General features: G+C 40.5%; 1 protein-coding gene across 2 annotated transcripts in view; it reads right to left on the bottom strand.

Moving 5' to 3' along the window:
- The window catches only part of KANK1 (KN motif and ankyrin repeat domains 1), a 113,798-nt gene that overhangs the window by 45,195 nt on the left and 46,313 nt on the right, over positions 1–22,290 (bottom strand). For both annotated transcript variants that reach the window (XM_057381358.1, XM_057381359.1), the window contains one exon: positions 3,331–3,447. In XM_057381358.1, the coding sequence (XP_057237341.1) occupies positions 3,331–3,367 (37 nt within the window). In that variant the 5' untranslated portion in view covers positions 3,368–3,447. The remainder of the gene's footprint in view (positions 1–3,330; positions 3,448–22,290) is intronic.

Below are 22,290 nucleotides of genomic sequence, written 5' to 3'. Positions count from 1 at the left end.
TGGAAATGCTTTTTTGTGTCTGTTAAAGAAATGACTGACAATTCTGCCATCTCTGGATACCAAAACCGAGGTGCTTAGGGAAGTCAGATAAAACAGATGTTTTCATTAWGGTTAGTGACAAATACAGTTTTTAATCCTTTATCTTTTTTAAATCATTCTCCTATGTTTATTTTGCTGYTTCCTCATTTTTCACATCAGAATAAACAGAATTAGGCTGGAAGTTTATTCCAYGCCATGCCTTTCAGAATATGTTTTGAAAAGAAAGTTTTCACAAACCAGTTGTTAGTGAAAGGAATGAAAATCTATCCAGAACTATTTCCAAACTACCCTGTAAGTTTTATGCTGGTACACCGTGCTTTTTGTGCTTCCAGAAATGACTGTGAGACATTTCTACAGATATCACTACAGAAATGTTAGAAGAGCCTCATTAAATAGATGAATTATGCATCAGTCCTAGCAAGCASAGAAGCTAACAATTACAGGAAGTTTCACCCAGCAGTTAATAGAGATACTAATACTATTTAGAGAAACAATCACCTCATTTATTTTTTTCTTGTACTATGCAAAGAGAAATTAATTTGTATCATGTACCAAACCAACTGCAGCTCTCCACAGATGGAGGTTGTTTCCCAGCTCCTGAGGCAGCTCCTTGGATGATTGCACAGTGTGCTCTGGGCTTCCACTGCACTCCTTAACTCCGGTGGGTTTTACTGGACTGAGCAGTGAGCTCACACACCACCACCACAGATTCTAAAGAGCAAACACTTACAACTACCCAGCACCTAATAAAATAATGCAAATTTTACTGCAAGCACTGATTTATCTATCACTAGTGTTAGAGACAATTCAGCTATTTTCTGAGCAGATGGCACAGCTTTGACAGTTTAGTCCAAAATCAGTATCAAGTCACAAAACCAACTTCCAAAATGCATAAAAATGAACAAATAAGCTAGCAGCTAGAAAGAAATACATCAAGATCAAGATCATTGTGCAATGAAACTGTGAACATAGTGATAGCAGCAAACAAAACTATTGACAAACAGTACTGAAGCATAAATCACAGTCTCTTTAATTTTTTCGCCACATTTATAGTTCATGTCTTTACTGAGATAGGCAAGAGACAGAAATTTAGGATAGGTGCTTTCAAGTAATCACCTGCTTTGTAGTTTACCTCCCATACACACTCACTAAAATATTTACAGCAAATATAGTTCCCATAAACATCCCTTTAAAAAAATCTTTATAGAAATGCAAAATAGCTAGATCCTTTCCTGAAACAAGTTTCAAATTCAGGCATTTCTCTAGAGATTTCATCTACAGCAGCAGTAGTCCATATAGGCTTGTATGCTGAGAAAAATTACCGAAATGGCACATAGGCATAATCATTTAATAGTGCAAGTACTCACATTCTCGAGTTAACCAAAGCAAACCACTGCTTCTTAGTCACTTCATACTTGAATGAAGCTGAACATGCGGTCAAGCTTGCCAAAATATTCAAGTAACATAAATGTGGCTTAGTAGTCCCTAACAAGTCTTTCTAGTTCTTTTTCCTGCTGCTGATTGATTCAGAGGGTGCAGAAAACACCACCCCTGAAGTTTGTCTTTCCATTCTTAGAGCACCATGCAATTAAGAAACTTGCTTCAATACCTCCAACGCCCAAATCAGTTCCTGCTCATCCAAAAGCATTCTGTCCCAGGCAGCACACAAATCACAGGTATTCACAGCCCAGTACTCTCTCTGTTATGAGCTGATGAGGATTTGGAGACACGGGCGTACACAGCTGCATGTTAGAACGCCGGCCCCAAGGGTTTGCAAAGCCAACAAGTCCTGACAGTGTCAGCAAAATGTTGTCCAATTTAGTTCTGGATTAAATACTTGCAATTTATTATAGCGTCTTTCTACAAGTAAAGGAACAAACAGCTTTATCCTGCAAGAAGCCTTGTTTGCACAAAAACTAAAACTTCATCTTGCATTAACACATCTCCCAGTACAAGTATTCAGCTTCTTAAAGTCTTACACATCAGCTCGCCAACTTTTTCAATAGAAAATTCTACTGCAGGGAGAAAAAAAATTAGTAAACCAATCAGTAACACTCCATGCACAATTTTTCTTTCCTTGTAAGCAGAGGAAATTGTTCTGCATGACTGAAGTTAAAGGCATGTTACAAAGGAAAGTCAAGTTACGTGGGGGATTTAGGCAGCAAACAGCTACAGTTAAGCCACACAGCAGAGGTTTTGCAGTCCACCTTCTCAAAAGGATTACTGAAGGTTACAAAAGGATATGGTTTCTATCTTAAAGATAAACTTCTACGTATATAAAAAGGGGGTGGGGGAAGGGAATAGAAATACCCTGTTTCAGCAGTCTCAAGAATCAACAATATCAGAAAATYTAACCTTCAATCAGCAACAGATAATAGTAATTCCAAAGATTTAATGTAACTTTCACTAGCCTGTAAAAGAGACTTCTTATTTTGCATAAACTGGATATATTGATACTCCATATTTCTAACAAGTTGCACACAAAACCTTTTAACCCCATGCTCCAATTAGAATAATATCATATTATTCTAATATGTGAGCATAGTGAGTGACTCACAAGCTCCTGCCATGCACTTGAAATTTTCCCTAAAATCCTACTCTAGCAGCCACAGCTTTAGTGGACTAAAACTATGTTTGTGCCGTGATCAGAAGAGGAAAATATTGACATAACCGCAGAAGGAATACTGCTGCTGCGCTGTTATCAGTTGTTCTGCAACCTCTGCCCCCTCCTGACCTGCCAGTCCTCCTCAGCAACCTTTGAACCAGCCAAGCAAACCATTTCATAGACTATCACCCAATCAAAGCAGACAGWTTGGGAGTTTCTTAAAAATAACGAAAAAGTGAACATCTCTTCAGGATATGGCCTGAGGAATGTTTTTATGCTTTGCTGTGAGGCAAGCAACAAAAATTAGACTGACCARTAAGGGTGCCCAGGAAGGGCTGGGGATTTGATGGTAAGAGCTGGTTAATCTCCCAAATTAATTTCAGACACATGACTGCAGCAAAGCCCKAGGCCTCCCCCAGTCCAGGGTAAGGTCCTTGAGAGCAGAGCACACTGTATGCTGAATGAATGAGTGCCAGCCCTTAAGTCTTCCCAAACAACTTTCCACACTTTAAATATTTAAAAGATTATTGGSGTGGGGGATGGGGGGCGGGAACAGACGGGCTCTGCTCTACCAGGAAGGGCTTTCAGTATTTAAGCTGCTATTACTTCCTTTTCCTGCTCGCACAATATAAGATTTTTTTTTTTAATTAATGATGGGAAGGGGTAAGGCATTCCCGTGTGGTTACCTGCAGCGCTGCCGTTAGTGTTTGCTGGGTAGGCCATGTTTGCTCAGTGACACATCCACAGCCAGGCTGTTTGGTGTCATGCAAATGCCATGCATCAAGTCCAACCAGACATGCAACCTGCAACAAACAAGTAAAAGGCAGTTAAAAACATTCAGTTTTAATAAGTTAGGTACGTTAAGCAGTGGGCATTTCTGATCGTTTAAAGTTCCATCTTCAATGCAAACTTCAGCACAGCAGTAGTATGCTCCTCTTAATCAGCATCCTAGCTATCACAAACCCCGAGAGCATCCACGTGACTGAGGGTGACTGTGGTTCTCCACAACCTCAACATTTATCATCAGTGAGGATGTAACTAGCAGAATTTGCAATTGGCCTTGGCTTTTTCTGGCCTGCTCTCAACTTTTTTGCAGCTTGTCTCTACCTACAGCAGTCCCTCTACCACTGCAGCTTCCTCACATTTGCTGGTGTGTGTATAAAGTTTTAGGTTACTCAAAAGTTTATGCAGGCAGGGTTAGAGGGTTTTTTAGGTGAAGACCACCTACAGATGAGCTGTACCAGTGAATGGGGAACCAGCTGATATTTCTGAGCTCAGATGTCCCCCAGGGGAGGTGGGAGCAGGAGGACCCTCAGMTGGAGCCAGAGCAGGGACGTGTATCTGTGACAAACCTAAACACTGACAGCTGCTGCGTGGAAACCGGCAGGGCGAGGGGCCAGAGGTGGCATGGACACTGTCTACATGTGCGTGTCTGACTAAAAGATCGCTCTGCTGCAAGTTCCAGCAGCAATGGGTTCTCTCTCAGCCTGTGAGGTTTTCTTCCAGCCCACACATGGCAGACTGAACAAAAAGCAGCATTTCCCYGAAGTTCAGGCTGCGGGTACAGGAAAAGGGCACTGTCGCCCTGGGTGGGTGCYGCTGACAAGCAGCCAAATGAGGGGCAGAGGCCAAACCAGCAGAATTCTGTGGCTAGTTGCCTGCTGGCTGGCTGGGTGGCTCTGCAGCAGGGCTCCTGCTCCTCCTACCCTGCCCATCTTGTGTGCAGGGGGCAGCCTGATCACAACTCTCATCCCCAGAGCAACAGATGTGACTCATCTGGGGCTGCAGAGATGTCTCTTCATGAGTCTGCTTCAAGTTTTCTACAGTCCAAACAGCATTTCATTGTGTTGACTCAGACAGGTGGAGCTTAGGTGTGTGAGGAACACCCTGCTTTGCCGACCCCCGTCTGACTTGGGCTGACAACTCCTCAACAAACCAGTCACATTTTTCCAATTATTTTTGATTTGGCCCTGACAGTGTGTTTAAGGAAGTACTTAGAAGTCAAACAGATTAGCAAAGTAAAAGAAAATCAAGAAATTAATGAGCGTGGGCACCGTGTGAATTTGAATCAGAGATACATTGACAGATAGAGAAGCTGGCTGTCTTTAAAAGCTGACAGAGCTCCATCACACAAAGCTAATACAGACTTTGCTTTCTCCTTCAAAGAACACGAGCCTTCATTTTAGTACAATCCTGATATGGATTGTCCAAGAATGCAGAAAGACCTTAATTGCAATTCCTCCTCCCCTAGCTCTGCCATGTACACTGACATTTACTGTCTCTTGTTCAGCAGAGGACATGAAGCTKCCATAAAGAATGTATAAGTAAAAGACTATAAACAGCAAAATRAAACAGGAATCCAAAACAGGCCGTGACTCATAAAAGCCCATTACAAGATTTCAGGCATAATGATAATTGTCAAATTTCTGAAACAATGAAGCATGGCAAGAGAAAATAGAAAAACATGTTGCTGGCTGAGTTTGCAAACAGGACAGAAGTTTTAARTCTGAGATTTCAGGAAAACATAAACTACTTCCTTTTAGAGACAGAGATTTTAAAGCATCACTTCCATTTCTGGTATTGCTCTTAGGATATAAAATTATGCTTTATGCTGAAGACAGGCAATTTTTACTTAGTCACAGTGAATGCTTACTGAGAAATTATCATCAGTCTCCATGACAAGTCGCTCAGAACAGSCACTGTCTCAGGGCAGGCAGCACTTAGCAGGGCATCAGACTGCCCCAGCACTGCACCCAAGGATAACCATAACCACATTAATTTATCCTCTTTAATTTGTTCAGCACAGCTCTGTGCCTTCTCAGTAGCGCTGTAACAACAGGTATGCTTCCCTGCTTTCATTATGTGCGTGGTACACGGGGAGAGCTGAGAGCATGCACTCCGGGATGGGTGGGAGGGGATCCTGGGGGGAACCCACCCCTTTTAGGTGCAACACAGTCCCAAAAACGAGCGTGTCAGCCACAAAAATGAGGCCTGATTATGGTGTGCATGGAAACTCATCATGGGTTTAAAAGTAAAATCTGCTAAAAACACTGGTCACCACTCACAGGCACCCATGGGGAGAGCTTCCCAACAGCAAGAAACAAATGCAATTGAGGTGAGAATTGACATAAAGTTAACAAAAGCCGTACTGAAGGCCTAAACAAGGCCTAAGATCTTTTGTTTTGTTTGTTGTGGTTTGAAGAGATGTAATTGACCTGGGACAAACTCCCTTGTGGRTATGCTTCTATTAGTTTCAAAGTTGTGCAGGTTTAAGTACCTGAAGCAAACTCACTTGCTGCTTCTAAGCTTAAGTGAGGATTCATAAATTCAGGAATCAAATTCAGTCCAGAAGATAGAAGAAAAGGAAAAAAAGAGAAGTAAATAGGTTCTAATAATTTATCAGCTAAGTGGAAGAATTTATTCTTTTTTTTTTTTTTTTATTAAATGTAACAGGAATTGACAATCTGCCTATTAAACAGCTCTTCAAGTACAGAAAGAAATGTGATGTAGCTCAGCAAATTCATGGAGCAAGGGAATTTTGTGCAAATGTGCTTTGGACTACCCATCAGGAACTCAATTTCTGAAACTGCACCAATACATACATGGATCACTTTTAGAATCAATATGATTCCCCAGCTGCACACACCCCAGAAGCTGCATTTGGACACAAGTCACACATGTGAGCGAAGCACAGGACAATACCAGAGGCCTGCTAGAATGCACAGAGAAGGAAAACTCAGCCTCCTCCACAGCAAATCATATTCTCTGGTAGAGACATCTTACACAAGAAAATTAGCAGAGGAGCTTCTATTTTCCATTCCCAACTCTTCACCGTTTTCCCATGTGTTTTTACATGCTCAACCCATGCTTGCCTATGAATACTGTGATTTACAGATCTGAGGGCAAATGCAAAACAAGCAGAGACTAGCTATATGAAGAGTTATTGCTCAATAAAGCAGTTGTTTAAAGTGTTTTGCATTAGATATTCAAACTCTCTTCTGCCCTGAGGTTCAATAGCAGAAACCTTAAACACAYATGATCCTTAGTTTCTACAAACATTCATGACATCCCAGCTTTTACAGGTTTTTCCAGAATGGCAATTTTTTAGGCAGAACATAAATGCCCTATGCCCAAATCCTGTCCTAGTCACAAGGGAAAAGAACCTTGCTCTTCTTTTGTGCTGCATCTTGCCAGGTCACTGATACCTATGCCAGTGTTTCAGCCCCAGAATTTCTGTGTACATACGGATCAGTTCTGGTGTCCACACAGCAGAACCACAGAAGTGCAGGAGCCTCCTGGGGGACAGACCTTGCAGAAACTTCAGGCTCACACTTCAATCTCATGTTTGAAGGAGGCACTTAAGATAGAAAATAGTTGAGGTTTGGTCTAAGTGCAGTTGTAGAACAGTATGTTGGCAACACAGTAATTAGAAGAGAAATATAACTCAGCTCTTAACCCAGAAAAGCAGTCCTGAAGATCGTCCTGTCCATAGCTGAGGTCATGTGTGGGAAATGGTGATGGGCACATATTGGTCTGCAGGATTTAGGAAGACAGATTTTTCCCAGGCCMAACAGATACATGTGTAACTTCTTTGTCCTTTTGGCAGGCACAGACTCTCAGGAGCAAACACTCATATCAACGACTCCAAACAAGCTCCAGATCAGCAAATATCCTCAACCACTCAGCCAGTGTGGCTCAGATCTATTCTATTGCTCAAGGTCTGAATTTAAAAGTGGGAGCACTGCAGGTCAGAACTCTGAAGAATTCAAAGGTACAGGCTCCCAGTTGTTCAGAGGGATTTAGTCAGGGGATGGTTCCAGGAGAAAAACCAGCTCTGCAATCTTACCCAGCAAGTGCAAAGTGGTGATTAAATAGGCCTAGGGTTGGGGGGTTTGACAGAGCAAGTCAGCCCATGAGATGCAATACTCAAGAAGAACTGGTACTGCTCCATTCCTGCTGTACATCAGTGCAGCAAGACTTTGGCCKGAGACTTCCCTCTCACACCTGGGTCATCCTGGCAGCAGAACTTTCCCAGTTTCATTCTGCAAGACACTGATAACATTTGCAAACAAGAGCCAAGATACATGCAAAACCCATCTGAAAACATAGATGGTAATTTTTCTAGCTGCAAGAAGAAATTGGCACTGAAATCCCTCCTGCTCAGCTAGAGCGGCAAGCATTTTTCGAACTTGTACTTCTCCACAGGAAACAGGAATGTCTGCAACCTCTATGTACTGAGTATGCCAGCTACAATTTAAATGAAACAAGGTCTGAAGCCAACAACAGCAAAAGAGAAAGTATGTGGGGAGTTGCTCTGTGGTTGGTATCTAGCCTGGGATAATGACTGTATCTCACTAATTCTTTCTTCTCAATCTTACTCCTGCTTTGCTTGTGTTTTTCTTATCTTAATCAAAACAACAGGCCAATAAACTGAAAGGCAACACTTGTAAGGGAGAAATATATATATATTTTTTAATACACTATTTAGAATTAAAGGTAAAAAACAAGTAAGAATGCAGGTGTATGAGGATTTTTTTTTCAGGTCAGACACAGAGTAATCAACTTTGCTATAAGGGTAAACTGTGAATTATTTTATTTTCACTTAATTCTTTAGTCATGTAACAATTCACCCATTCATATACTTTCTACAGCAAATGTCCTAATGTTGCATCCAAATCACAAGCAAAATTATGCAAGTTGCTATTCAAGTCTCACTAACTGAACAAAATAAATTAGTAGCCAGACCCCCTAAAATGCAGAACTAAAAATCCCCTGGGATCAGTGTTTCCTGCAGTGTCTCTCAGGCAGAGTCAGTTGTGGTTCAGTTTCTCCATCACAGGACACAGAGATGATTCCTACTATATGCAATATGACAGGTAATTTATTTCAGACAATATTTAAACTGTCAACTAAAAGAAGTCGACTCTCACCATGGGGTTTTTTCTGCAGAATCTGCAGTATGATGAGAGCAAAAGAAGCCTTGTAAATCCTTTCAACAAGCAAGGTAATTAACAAGATATGGCTATGGTCAGCATGAATTTGCCTGCCTGCCTTCCTCACTCCCTCCACTTATGGCACCGATCTGTAAAAAGGTYTTTCTTTACAGCAGAGCTCTAGGCAAAAGCTGAGCTAAGCTCTGTTAAGAAGAGAGTGATGGCTCAGAAACTCTGGGACCTGAGTCAGCAAGCTGGAGAAAAGAACAGAGTGCTCCTAGCCAGGGCAAATGCTTCCCTTCTGACAAAAACAACAACCAAAAAAAAAAAAAAAAAAAAAATACCCACAACAACACCAAACCAACCCAAAATCAGACCCCATTCTAAAAAATTGTCACTTTTGAACCCAAATTGTCAGCTACTGCAATGCCAGGCTCCAATTCTCAAGCTATGTTGGAAACAAACATGAATCATGTTCATGGAGATGCCCTGGTGTCTCCAGAAATGTCTTTTCCTCTGGCCCTGTCTTAAGCAGATTTGCATTAGTCTGCCCACCTTGTCATTGCTGCAAACAGAAAATAAATGTAAAACCTTCAGTAATGTAGGGGCCTAAAGGGTTTTTCTTCTGCATACTTGAAAATGGCCTTCTCAATTCCTGAGCTRAACGTCTACAAAATTTCTGCTTAATTTTCCCAAGCCACCTACCTACTGCACAGGAGCTGGGCTTTACTGGGCAGCTTTTAGTACAGAAAATGCCTCAGAAAATGGATGCATGTGAAAATATTTCAGAGGCACTGGATCCTTCTGGCTATTTGAAATTACCCAGCAATGTTATGAATTTCTCCAAGCACTGCTTTGTCACGTTTGCTAGTGATAGCAGAAATGGTCTACCATCAGCTACTCCATTTTAGTTTCCCTACCACATTGAGTTATTCCAATTGTGTCTGSAGGATTCAGAAGAGAAATCAGCCCTCCTGCACAAGCCACTAATTGACTTGCTGGAAAAGGAAAAAGAAACAGCAAAAGGATTTCAACATAGTATCTAGCAGAAACAAACATAACAGGAATTCTGTAGAGGCAGACAAATKATCCATCCAGATTATCTTGTTTTCAACAGCAGCAACAACAGATACTATTTAAGGAGAGTATAAATGTCTCTTGATGAGTCCGTCCTTCTGTATTCTCCCACCATCAACAATTATTTGACTTGGACTATTTAAAGGTATGTCCTTAATATGTCATTTAAATATCCACATAAATTGCCTGCAAATTTTGCTAGCCTCTTTCTGACTCTGCTGATGCCACCTGCTTCTGCTACTTTGTGGGGCAGGAACTCCCACTTGCATACTTTTTCTTATTATGAACTGATGTCTGACAAATTTTAATGCCACCAAATTCTTGCATTGTAGGACTTGGTGAAAATCACTGCAGATTCAGCTTGTCCACACCCTTTGTGATTTTATAAACTACAGTTTTCTCTCCCAGCTCATAGGCCATGCAATCCCCAATTTGCCTTTCAGGTATAATCACCATGTTAAAAGACCCTGGTCATGAACAGCACCTAATTAAGCAGTTGTCTGCAAGAACAATGTTATAAAATGGGATAAAGTACATTCAGTAGTACATTCGCTTCTGTTAGTGTGACAAAGCTTGGCTCTAACAACTAGCTAATATGTGGGAAGAAAAACCTCAGTTCTAGTAATTTTTGTCAAGCAAGTGAAGAGTGAAGACAGAACAGAACTTGCCTGTAAGCACAAGCAGCTTTCCCTAGTATAAGCCAGAGGTTGGACACAGCCCTCCCCTCCCAAGTATCCCAAAAGACATCAGGTGGGATGTTGGTAACCATAGTGGGCTTTTGGTAACCATACCTGTTCTCAGAGATCCAGCAGACCTACTGTCAGCCAGAAGTGGCAGCTCTTGCTATTTTCTTACTGTCAGGACCACCATTCATTATAAAAGGAAATCTTTGTATGGATTTCGTACATCATAGTTGGCATGCTTTTGTCACTTTTAGCAAGGTCCATACAGAACTGGGCTACAGCCCCAAGACCTGGTGGCCCTTGTCTAACATGAAAGAGCATGCTCTTTGCTCACGCCAYGTGAACCCAAACACGGACAGGTATGTTTGGATGGCACCCATCACACGGCCCCCCACGTCCTGCAAGCATTCTCAGACCACCCATCTCTTTTGGAAATCATTCCTGACAACATCATCATCACACTACATTACAGAAGGGAAAAAAACACCTTCAGAAGACTGCATGGTGCTGCAACTCAGCAACCAATTGCTGAGTTTATATTAGAGAAAAAATATTGCTGTTTATATTAGAGAAAAAAATTGACTGGAAAAAGAAAGGCAACCCAAGATAGAAAAAAAAAAAAAAAAAAACCCAACATTTTTTTATACCTGAAATTCCTAATGGTTGATGTAGAAGACACTCCCTTTTATTTATGCCAGTGAATTATGAGTCACATAAAAGTATATGAATTCAAGCCAGTATGATATTGCTATGGGTTGTAATGCTTGCTATGACAGGGAGCCCAAAAGATGCAACTGGGATATCCACATTTTTCATGTGGAAAAACAGGAGAGATGAGACTTGCATGACTTGAAATTGTTCAATGTGATCATTCTCCAAGAGGGAAATGAAGTGTGTGCTGAGCAGCATTTTCATTTGCTCTGACAAAAACTGAAATCCAGCATGAATAATAAATGAAAAGGCTTCCAAAAAGTTAGGAGAGGAATGAATGCATRTTGGGGGTGATGCATGCCGACTGCAGTATAGCTCTGGCCTCTCAGTGCTGACAGCTCTGGAATTGCTCTGCCTGGACAAGAGGCAGTTCCACCTTCTCCTCTACAGCATGCAGATCAACTGCCCATCACATCTGTTCACCCAGTGGGGCAGGACAAAATACAGCATCCTTTCCACCCTGTTGTTAAATATTAGAAGTTGAACAACAGTGGCAAAAACACATATGCAAATCCCAATAATTTCAAATTAATTCACATATTTGAAGAGAATTTAAAGGTAGATAAATTTGAAGGCAGAGATGAACGAAGCAATCAAGGATGTTTATAAGCAGTTTATGGAATGGACTGTCATCTTGTTTAGACTTTGCACCTAAGATAAACTGCAAGGATTTTAAGGCACAAACTCTGGCAAACAGAGAAGTCTAACTCTTCTATGAAGTACCTACATATTTAGTCTTTAATGACATTTCATATGTCATGGCACAAGCATGAAATRTATTTAGAGTCAGATAGTCAAATCTCTGTCTCTTCTTCTGATTTTAGATCTGAGGTGCTTTACATAATCAGACCAACCACAGATCTGATATGACAAAGGGCAATGATATGGGATAGTTGGTAAGTTCAAAGACAAAGACTTTTGTCTACCAGCATTTGCCCATGTAAATACTCAATTGTGACCCCAGCTGAAAGTGTATCTTTACCTGAGAAAATTTCAGCAGATCAGCTTTGTCCCAGTTGAGCCCTAAATGCTGCTTTCTCCCTGACATATACCCAAATACCCAAACCCTGGTATCTTTTTTCCTTTTTTTAACTACTGACAAGGGTACTGTAGACTGTGGTATCAACTGAGCAGCCTAGCTGCRTATCTCCATACTCTTCCTGCTCAACAAGTCATAGAGAAAGACTTGTCAGCTTGTCAGGCAAGTGTCATGCAGCCTCTGTGCTGCATGCGGCCAAAAACATTTTGCTACGTGTGGCCACCTGCAGGGAACTCACCCACCCAAAGGAGGGGACCACAAGTTGGGGCAATGCACTTGTCCCTCACAGGGGATGTTCCTCTCTGCAGCCTAGTCAAACCAACATTAAAACAACCTGTTCCTAATGCTCTGGGTCTTTGTAATTTAATCTGAGTAATTTAAATCAGCATGGAGTTCACATAACCTGTCTTCCTTCTTCTCAGTGAGAGACTGAGTTGACTCTTGTTTTAATTATTCACAGCATCTTCTCATGCTCCCCATCTTTTTCAAACAGATGCACAGTGGCAAGAGAGTCCAGAGCACACAAAAGTGTACTGATCAACTTACTGCACAAGACCTTTTCACCTTAAGGAGCCAGAACTTAAAACCTGGCTCCTTAAAAATTTTGTCTCTCACCTGAAAATTCTGATCTAAAGCCCTGYGTCTGGTTACTGGTGTGAGGCACACCATTTCTGTGCCACAGGGTTCCAGGAAGGAGAAGAGCTGCCAGGCTGTTGGGACACGTGTGGAATGACTCCATGTGCAGCGTCGAGGCTGGCAGTGCTGATTCTCATTTCTGTCAGYCACATCCAAATAAACTCAGCCTGCATTCACATTGTCTGCCAGCCAAAACTGTGTCTCAGCACTGACACAAGCTGAAACCATCAGCAAACAAGGGGCCTTCTATATCCTGCAGCTCATGTCAAGTAAGAACCAAATCTGTAATTCCTCAAATGGTGTATGGATCTAAAACTCACCCTCTTATAACCCTGAAACAGTGGATCGAGTCCACCACAATCTGCAAAAACTATACCTTTCTATGGAGATCCATAAATACTTCGTTACCTTTAGTCTTTTTAATTGATCTATTATTAGACAGCAGAATGTTAATAAAGAAATAATAAAATRAGGTACATCTTTATCAGTCACCATATAAGCAAACAGACAAACAGATGGCAGTACACCTTGCACAATAACCCAAATTCTGGTCAAAAAAGCAATGCAAGAACTTCATCTTCTGGAGAGCAAGGCAGCAGGACTGTCAACGAAACAATGCATTTTTAGTGTGATTCATGTGTATCTCCACAGAAAGCAAGTCCCGAGCAGGACATTAAGTGGTATAAATAAAACTAAACCTAATTCAGATTTTTTTTTGTAACRAAAGAATGTCTTTCATAATCACTTGTATTATCTGGAGAGCAGAATAAGTTGCTGCACAATTATCAATGCCCTCCTCAATCTATACCACAAAGGTCCTATAGCAAAGGGGCATTTGTTCAGATTATTCCCATCCACACAGCAATTCCCCAGAAAGCCAAGCACCATATTTTGAACTCTTTCCAGCCCCAGAGCCCATGGATTCCTGCTAAATAAAAAACACAGCAAACAAATCAATACAGAGCTAAAAGAACATTCATCTGCAAAACAAAAAATATTACAATTTATACCTGTCCCCCTTTTCCCTCATTCCATAATCCAGAAGAGATCAGCTGAATTTGAACAAGGTCTGTCCCAGTCAATAAAAAGGAAATTATTTAAAAATTTAGGTTCTGGGTTTTTTTCTGTCTGAGCAGAACTTAAGGGTCCCTTCTGCAGCCACTGTAATTTCCTGATAGTATAAAAATAACCCTTTTAGCAATACAGCTAATCTTTTCGGATTTTACATCTTGAAGAAAGCTCTTATATGAGAGAACTGTTAAAGCAGGTGTTCTCCCCTAGCTTTGTTCTTAAAATAAGCTGAATTTCTTTTTTCCCACTTTACTTTTTTGGAGGAGCTGCTTATTCTCAGTGCTCTATAACCAAGGATCTGTGTACMTCACTTGGGGCTAATCACCCCTAATTCTCCTCTGCTCCCATTCCTTGGAGCAACAGGTGCGGTGCCTAAAAGCAAACAACAGGACTTATTACATTTCTGTATATTTTTACTGCGAGGGATGACAACAGACAACCAAAAAATCTTACAAAGCAGCACCCCATGAGAGGTTTAAAGAGCTTCGCAAGTGCTTSTCCTCCTTTCAATTTCTTACGTTTCTAAAGCCTTTTAATCACCATATATGGAAATGCTAACCTTTACTTTTTTGTCTTCTCTGCTATACTGAATGATTTTTTCCCTTCCCCTCCTCAATACAATAGCAAAAGCAAGCACAGAGGTTACAGCTGAACATCTGTGGACACATGTATTCCTCATTATTAATCCATGTTTTGCCCTTTGTTTCTGACTATGTACATCCAATGTCAAAACGCTGCCAAGAAAATGAACAAAATAAAGGCTGTGTGCTGATGTTAACCTGCAGTGAAATTTCAAGGCCGAAAATGTGTAAGGCAAAATTTTTCTTAAATAAACAGTTTATTTTCCATTCCCTAAATTTAGACRCCATCACATATCTTGTATATACATACTTGTACAAAGGGCATATTCCTTTCCCATTAAGCAATATGGTAAGCACAGTATTTAGAAATATTCTGTATTTCCCTATTCATAAAAGCAGTTTCTCTTTCAGGGAGGAAGCCATCAAGGTGGAAGCTCTGCAATCATTTAAGTTGGGGAAACACTTCGTTGAGAAGAACTTGATTCAATTTTCAAAGACTACACAAGTACAGGCACAAAACTTGCTACAGTTTTCTTCTACCAGAACGGAASTGGCAGTACAAAATACTTGTTTGTAAACAGGACAACAATATTTCCAACACWGTGTATATACCTGCTTCACCAGAAAAATGTAAAGAGAGAAGAGAAGAAGCATCAGGTAAACAATGCTAAGGTTGAAGAAGACAAACTTTAGGAAGTGAAATGTACACTATGTGAATCGTTATTTTTAAAATACTGTTTAAAAAGCAGACTATCTTTATGTGTGTGACTGAATATTACAATTAAAATACTTATTTTTGCTATATATTAATTATTTTACAGCATTCAYACTTGAGGGAAGAAATACAAACACAGATCAAAGCTATTTTGAGTTATCTGAGGACATTGCTATGCTTCTTACCTKCTGCCATCACACTGAACAATTGCTATGAAAATAGGACCATTCCAAGAAAGAAAATGCTAGCTGGGTCACACATCAACATAAAGTTATTAAAGGGTGAAAACCAGTATTAGTTTCCTTATAAATATAGCAAATTTATCATATGATAGCTGAGGCACATGAGCCTTTGAGGGCACGCAGACGAGCACTATTTTCATCAGCAACTGTCAAGGCACGTTCTTTAAGAGCCTATTTTAAGAAAGTTAAGTGGCACTAAAACAGCAAAACTCCTGCAGAAACTTCTTCAGTTTACATTGTCTCCACTCCCATCAAAATCAGGAAAGCAAATGTTAAATGTAGACATTTAACATTTCTAAATGTTAAACTTCTGGTCAAGTCCTACTGGGCAACAAGCACCTTGCAAACTGATGTGCCAAGTCACACCAAGTTCTATATTGTGAGCCATGTCTGCAGCTGAGAGTGAAAAAAGAAGTGGACAACTGCAAATTTCATCCTTAACTGATGTCTTGTAGCTGCAGCATAAAACCTCAAACYTTGCATGTATCTCTCTGCTTAACTAGAGCCAACTCACAGCTGATTTTAAGAGAATTGTGGTATTTGTTTTTTGGTGCATGAATCACACACCAACAGTTGCTCTAGAATAATACCTAAGTAGCTATGATTACTGCCAAAATTTGTAGTGGGTGGCTTTAAAAAAAATTTAAATACCTACATATATTAATATGTATATATACATACATACYATTTATTAGGTGGGGGCTTAACAAACTGCAGAGTAATACAACAATGCCGAGATTATTGTATTGTAGTGTATATATATAACTGTATTAAAACTCAGTTTCTTGAAAAAGTGTGACTAAAACTCAGATTCTTGAAAAAGTGTGATGGAAACAGGAAAAGTTAACTTAGTGACAGACATGGCAAATACTAAAAGTAGACTGCAGATTTTCAGAGGTATTTGTCCTTCATTTTCATTTTTAGGGAGCTCATTGCAGGACTTGCAGAAGCAGCAAAGGACTTTCAAAGCTCACTTGGAGAACTGCTGATGATCAAATTACAGCAGGGACTATCAGAGCTGCAATATATGTGAACATCCCGCTCTGTGATCTAGTCCGCTCCCAGCTGCAGGGAAAGGAGTAGCATAAAAAACAGATGAAACAAATTTCTTAGCATCAGTGCTTAACAGCAAGATTTCTTGGTCCATAACTAATGGGATTTTTGTCTCAAGTAGGAGCTGGCCTGTCACACACGAGCTATAGAGATGAATCAAGGTTTTCAAGGTGCCTCCCATCATCATCTCCCTATCAGCTCATCAACACCCACAAATGCACTGCTCTTCRTGGTGTTTACCTCTCTCTGCTGAGAGCTTGAGGCAGCTGGCCTCGCTGCAGGACAGACACATACCCCCTGACTCCAYAGATGAGGTGACCTACAGTTGCTCTGGGGGCTGTCCCTTTATGGCTGCATGTTTTGGAGTTGCGCAGTTTTTAGCTCATACGGAAATAAACACAGMTGTGTGTGAGAGCACCACTCCATCTCCTCTCCTCCTGAAAGATTTTACATGCAGCTGCTATGCTTAAAAAAGCTGGAGAAACAAACATTCCCAAAAGTGACAGTTAGCAAGTATGTAGGGAGAGAAAACCTGAWCAGGTATAACAGTTGGTGTAAGCAGTTCTTTGCTCAGAAAGCAAAAAGCATTAAAGTTTTTAAATGAAAAAAACAGCTTTAAAAAGTTCCATTTTGTTTTATTGACTTGGCAGCAGTGAGCAGTGGCAGAAGGAATGCAACTATGGGGAGAACATTTTGTTCATTCTCAGCAGCACACAGGTTGTTGAGGCAAAGTGGGACAGAGCAGCAGAAATTGCTCCCTAAACTCTGTACACCTGTGAAGACACCAGCCAGCCCCTCCCAGAAGCCAAGAGATTAGTGTGTATTTACATTGCTGCAATAACAAAACAGCATCAGAGCAGCAACGATGACAACACACTATTAAAAAAAAAAAAAAAAAAAAAAAAAAAAAAAAAAAAAAAAAAAAAAAAAAAAAAACCTTTAGGAATCACTGCTACTCTATGCCTATGAATATTATCTGTAAATAAAAAATTCATCTTATTAAAAAGTGTTGATAAATACTGCAAGTTAGAGTTGTCTCATGATGTAAAGAGACAACTGCTGTCTAAAGACMTAATTAATTTCTACCTGTGAACAACTTCAAAGACACTAGATCAAGAAAAATAAATATTGCAGGCTGAGTTTTTAGTTAATCAGAAATTAGACATTACTCCATTTGCCTGTGTCTGAAGGGAGGACAGGAAAAAATCAGAAACAACAATCAGCCTGAAGATAYTTGGACAGTCCCTAAGAAACATTATCAGTTTCATCCATTCATCACACAGAGCCAAGTACTGTAGGGAAGCACGCGGAGCCAGTGTGCTCATCCACGTTACCACTCACCATGAGGATGGCACACCCTTGAGCTCTGAGAAACACTGGGGTTCCCAAGCTCAACTGCTGCACTGAGCAGAGCTCATCCTAACAAAATCCAGCTGGGCTTCTGAATGCCATCCCCTCTCCCAAAGGGGGACACACTCTCCACAATGTGATTGCAATCCTGCATGGCATCACTGAGCGGCAGCTGCACAGCTTTATCTGTGTATAAAGGAACTTGGAAAAACCTGACCCCAAAGGAAAATAGCACATCAGAGTAGATTTCAAAATATCAAAACAGATTATTTCAGAAAAAGAGATGGTTTCTGCAAGAACAAAAGTTATTTCAACGCACCCCAATGGTGATCACGTTTTCTACAAAAATTGGCTTTTTTCTTTTTAAACAAAGTTTTAGTCACAGAAAATGTCCTCATTAAAAAGCTCACCATGTTACTCTCTTCAGCATCTAAACAGTGATTAATGATACTGAAAATTCACTTTTAGCATTCAAACCACAACCCTTAAAACCTATTTGTGGGACTATGTGAAGCAATTACATTTTTTTATTTTCAGCTTTGTTATCGAGGCATGTGGTTTCTGCTCCCAATCAGGTGGAACCTACACACTTTATTCCCAAATCTGCCCCAAATCATCAGTGGGCACAGCAGTGCATTACTTCCACAGAGCAACCACTAGAAGAGTAGTGAGGGGAACAAACATCACTCTTCTCACCATCCCTCAGGGCCAGCTGTGTTTTGCACTAGCTCATAGTTACAGCATGGGCGGAAATTTGCATTAGCGAATAGTAGGAGGAATAAATARAAGGAATRAAAGATAAACTAATCTCCCAGTRAATGTGTTTTAATTATTTCCTGYTACTCTCTCATACCAACCTCTAATCCCWGAGGAGATTATTTATTAATTTTATTTATTTATTGTCTCTTCTTTATGTCCTAATCAGTCCTGTCCTTGATCTTGCCAGATCTGTTGATTAAATGACTGTTACTTATGTATATAACAAATCAAAATGCATCACAATAACTTATGGCAGCTTTGTGCTAGTTTTATCAAACTTTTGTCAGTAAATTTCTGAGTCCCCACACAGGTGCAGCCAGGAAAAYAGCTCTGCTCTTGGCAGGACTGTAGCTCCTGCTCCTGCACCACAGGTGCTGCTGCAGACCGCCTAACATTCCCAACCAACGCAATTCAAAGCAAAACAGGATAGGGAGATGTGTTGCAAGCCAAGAGATGTGCTGGTTTTGCCAGAACACCTTCTGTGTGTGTGTGGAGACTAACAGCAGCAAGATTTCAGCAAACRGTGAGGACCCTGCTTGATTTTCAAAAGGCAAGAACCCACTGAAGCACTCAGGCTGGTAACATGCTAGGTGAGCACGCTGACACTTTAACCCTCCTAAAGGCTTTTGAATTTCACCCCAAATACCAAGATCTTAAGCCTCCCTAGATTTAGGGGAGCAAATTTCACAGGTGATGGTGGCTACTCCCACAACCTTGTGGTCTGCACCACTGCCAGTGCCTTGCCTTTGCTCCTGCAAGATGGTCAAGATTCCACTGCAGACCCACTCAGAGAGTGAAAACAGCAGTGAAAACACCCACAAGGAGACACTGCCAATTTAGTAATTGAGTAATTTACTTCCCAGAGCAGCCTGTAGCGCTGGGACCTGCTGCAAGCAGCKTGCATGTGCCTCAAACGTGGGCCTGGGCTGCCCCATCCTGCCCTCCAGCCCAGTTCTGCAGCCGTTTCCTTCAGCTTGAGCCAGGCAATACTGGGAGCTGATAAACTAAWAGCTAAAGCAAGCAGAGGTATTATTATTCGCCCTTATTTCACAGAATGTCAGAGGGAATGTTAACAATAAGCAAGCACAGGATGCACAAACACCCAACTTTCCCAGGCATTAGCGGTAAAAACGTGAAAGCAGTGGCCCATGCCAACTGATAAGCAGCTGTTTCAGTACGTTCACAGCAGAGTTGAACTCAGGTTCAGAGCAGTCGCTGTGAGCTCCCACRTGAACAGTGAGGCTGACCTCATACACATGGGTCCGTTTCTAGGTGTGTAACCCACTCTGAAAATGGTTTAATTGCCCAAAAATTGACTGAATGATTGAACTTCATTAAGTCAAACCAGAATTTTCAGACGAAATTTCTCCCAGATGGAGAAGTCATCACAGCTGTAAACTCTAACTGCTACTTGCTTCCTAAGCTTGGTCAACCTCTCTGGCCAAAGCATTCAAAGTGATGACTTGCCCTTTGATCTGCAGAATGCCTCTAGTATTTTGCAGGGTGTGACCATTTTCTATTAGGTAGTTGAAGACTCAATACATAAAATAAGAAGGTATATTTGTTTCTTGCTCTATCTGGAAAATAAAAGTTTTTCAGTGCAACCTAAACTATTGATGGCAGAAAGGGCTATGGCAGTGTAAAACCTGGCAGTAATATCAATCTTATTTACTGACAAATGGTGAATAATCAACAGAGAAAAAGACTACAAATCTCATTTCCCAGCATTRTGTCTGCTTCTTCAGGAAACTATATGTTCCTCTCAGCTTGAACTAATTCAACCAGTATTTAATCAAGACAATTTTCTAAAAAACTGTGCTGAGAGTACTGAGCAGAGTTTTCTTTGCAATAACCCAATCTTTTCCTACAAAGACTTCACTTCTGTAGTGGGGACATCATATCAGTGAGATACAGCTGCACAAATCGAGCTTCATTTTGCCCCTAGCGAAGGCACTGACACTGAACAATTGTTCCTGTCAGAAAATTGCTCTTTTCATACTCACGTAAATATACTTGACTTCAAGCACATTCAGCCCAGTGGTTGCAGTATAACATAAACCAGCTATTACCCAATTGTCTGTAACTTTTATGTTATAGCATGTACACATTTCCATTTATCTTTGGTAGACCACATTGGCACTGCTAGCTCACTTTTAAGGTCAACTGTAACTCTCAGCTGGAAGGAAGGGTTGAGTTTTCTATTTGTTTGTTTAGTACCGCAGTGTGAAACAAAGAGGAATAATTGTTAATAAGCACCCTTGGGGAAACGGTCATCCAGAAGTATTCCCCTATACTGGATATAGTCCAAATAATGTACTGGTATAGAAGATCATGAAAGAGAAACAGAAGAAAGGATATGTATTTTCTTTTTTTTTTTTTTTTCTGCTAAAAAAAGGAAAGGAGAAAAGGTAATACAGATTAGTTTTGTTATCCTTTTCAAATACAAGACAGGCAGAAAAAACAGATGGTTTGTATGAAGTGAAAATGGAAGCATCTTTTCTCCATTTTTTTTTTTTAACTTGGACATGTTTATGTACCAAACCAACTACATTCTCTTTTCCCAGAATATCTTTCCTAACTTTTGTTATGAAACCTGTCACTGCTCATTCATTTCAGAAGAGCAGCTGGACACTTGATATATGTACACTAATCTGACCACATAACATGCTGTGGCTCTGGCTCTAACTTTGCTATCTATCTAAAACAAGACAAGGCTAGAGATTGGTTTGTTGTGTAAGTAAAATCCTAGACATTTAAAATAAATAACACAGCATCTTCTCATGATGACACCTGAATAAATTGTACCCTTGTCTAAATGACAACATCAGTTCRTTTAACAGTTAAACAAACAGTGACTTTTTTAAATGGCTGGAATTTTATTAGCAGAATTAAAGATGGTAACTTTCAGCATGGCTGTGAATTATGGCAGAGACACATTTAAGAAGGGAGCTAAAGCAGGGGTGAGAAGTGGAGCAGGTAACAGCAGAAGCACAGACTAGTACCAGCTCTCTGCCCAGCAGCCTGAAGAATTGTCAGAAAGGTTAGCTGAGGCTGCAGTTGCAAGTTCTGCTTAGATGTGACATTCTCCTTCAGCAAGAGCCTAATCTTTGTCTATGTTTTCAGTTATCTTGTACTTACAAAAGGGCCCTTTTTCAACCACAAAGATTCCCTGGAGCAACAAGATAAGAGTTTCACGTCCAAGCAGTAATTGTTGCGTGCAGTCCTCTAGTTTTGCTGCTCAGGCAATGCTGAGCAATTGCATAAGAAATTCTTTATAACATCTGGGCTGCTTCTTTGCCCGTCATGCCTGCCCACAGATATCCTTTAAATCACTGTCTAGGAGGACACAGCCATGACAGAGCACCAGCATTTCGTACATTTTCATTCAAGGCACTGAAACACAGACCAATCCTCAGCAGTGCCCCTTACAGTCCTTTAGAGAAGGCAAGTAAATATCACCCTATTGGCTCTCYTTGCTTGAAAGAAATGTAATCTGCATCTGAGAATCTAACTGCCTATACCACAGACCAATTTCTGACTAAGAAACTTTATATTAAGAAGCTTAATAAACAATAGGATAAGAGCAATGGACAATAGAGAACAATTACTCATTCCAATAGCATACATTTGTGGACAAACTCTGAGTTACATTCAAACTAAAGAATAATGCAGTGTGTTAACCAGCGGATATCTGAACAAGACAAGGAAAGAATGTGGACCCTGCAAATACGAAATTTAAGCTTGTTAAGTTCAGYATTCTGACCATTTTATTCCTCATTAACTGGCCTAAAGGACC

This window comes from Malurus melanocephalus, unplaced genomic scaffold (genome assembly GCF_030028575.1).
Source record: "Malurus melanocephalus ecotype Western Australia unplaced genomic scaffold, MMel_1.1 scaffold_506, whole genome shotgun sequence".
Classification (NCBI taxonomy): domain Eukaryota; kingdom Metazoa; phylum Chordata; class Aves; order Passeriformes; family Maluridae; genus Malurus; species Malurus melanocephalus.
The sequence above is the reverse complement of the archived record's forward strand: the minus strand, read 5'-3'. Positions and strand labels throughout refer to the sequence as shown.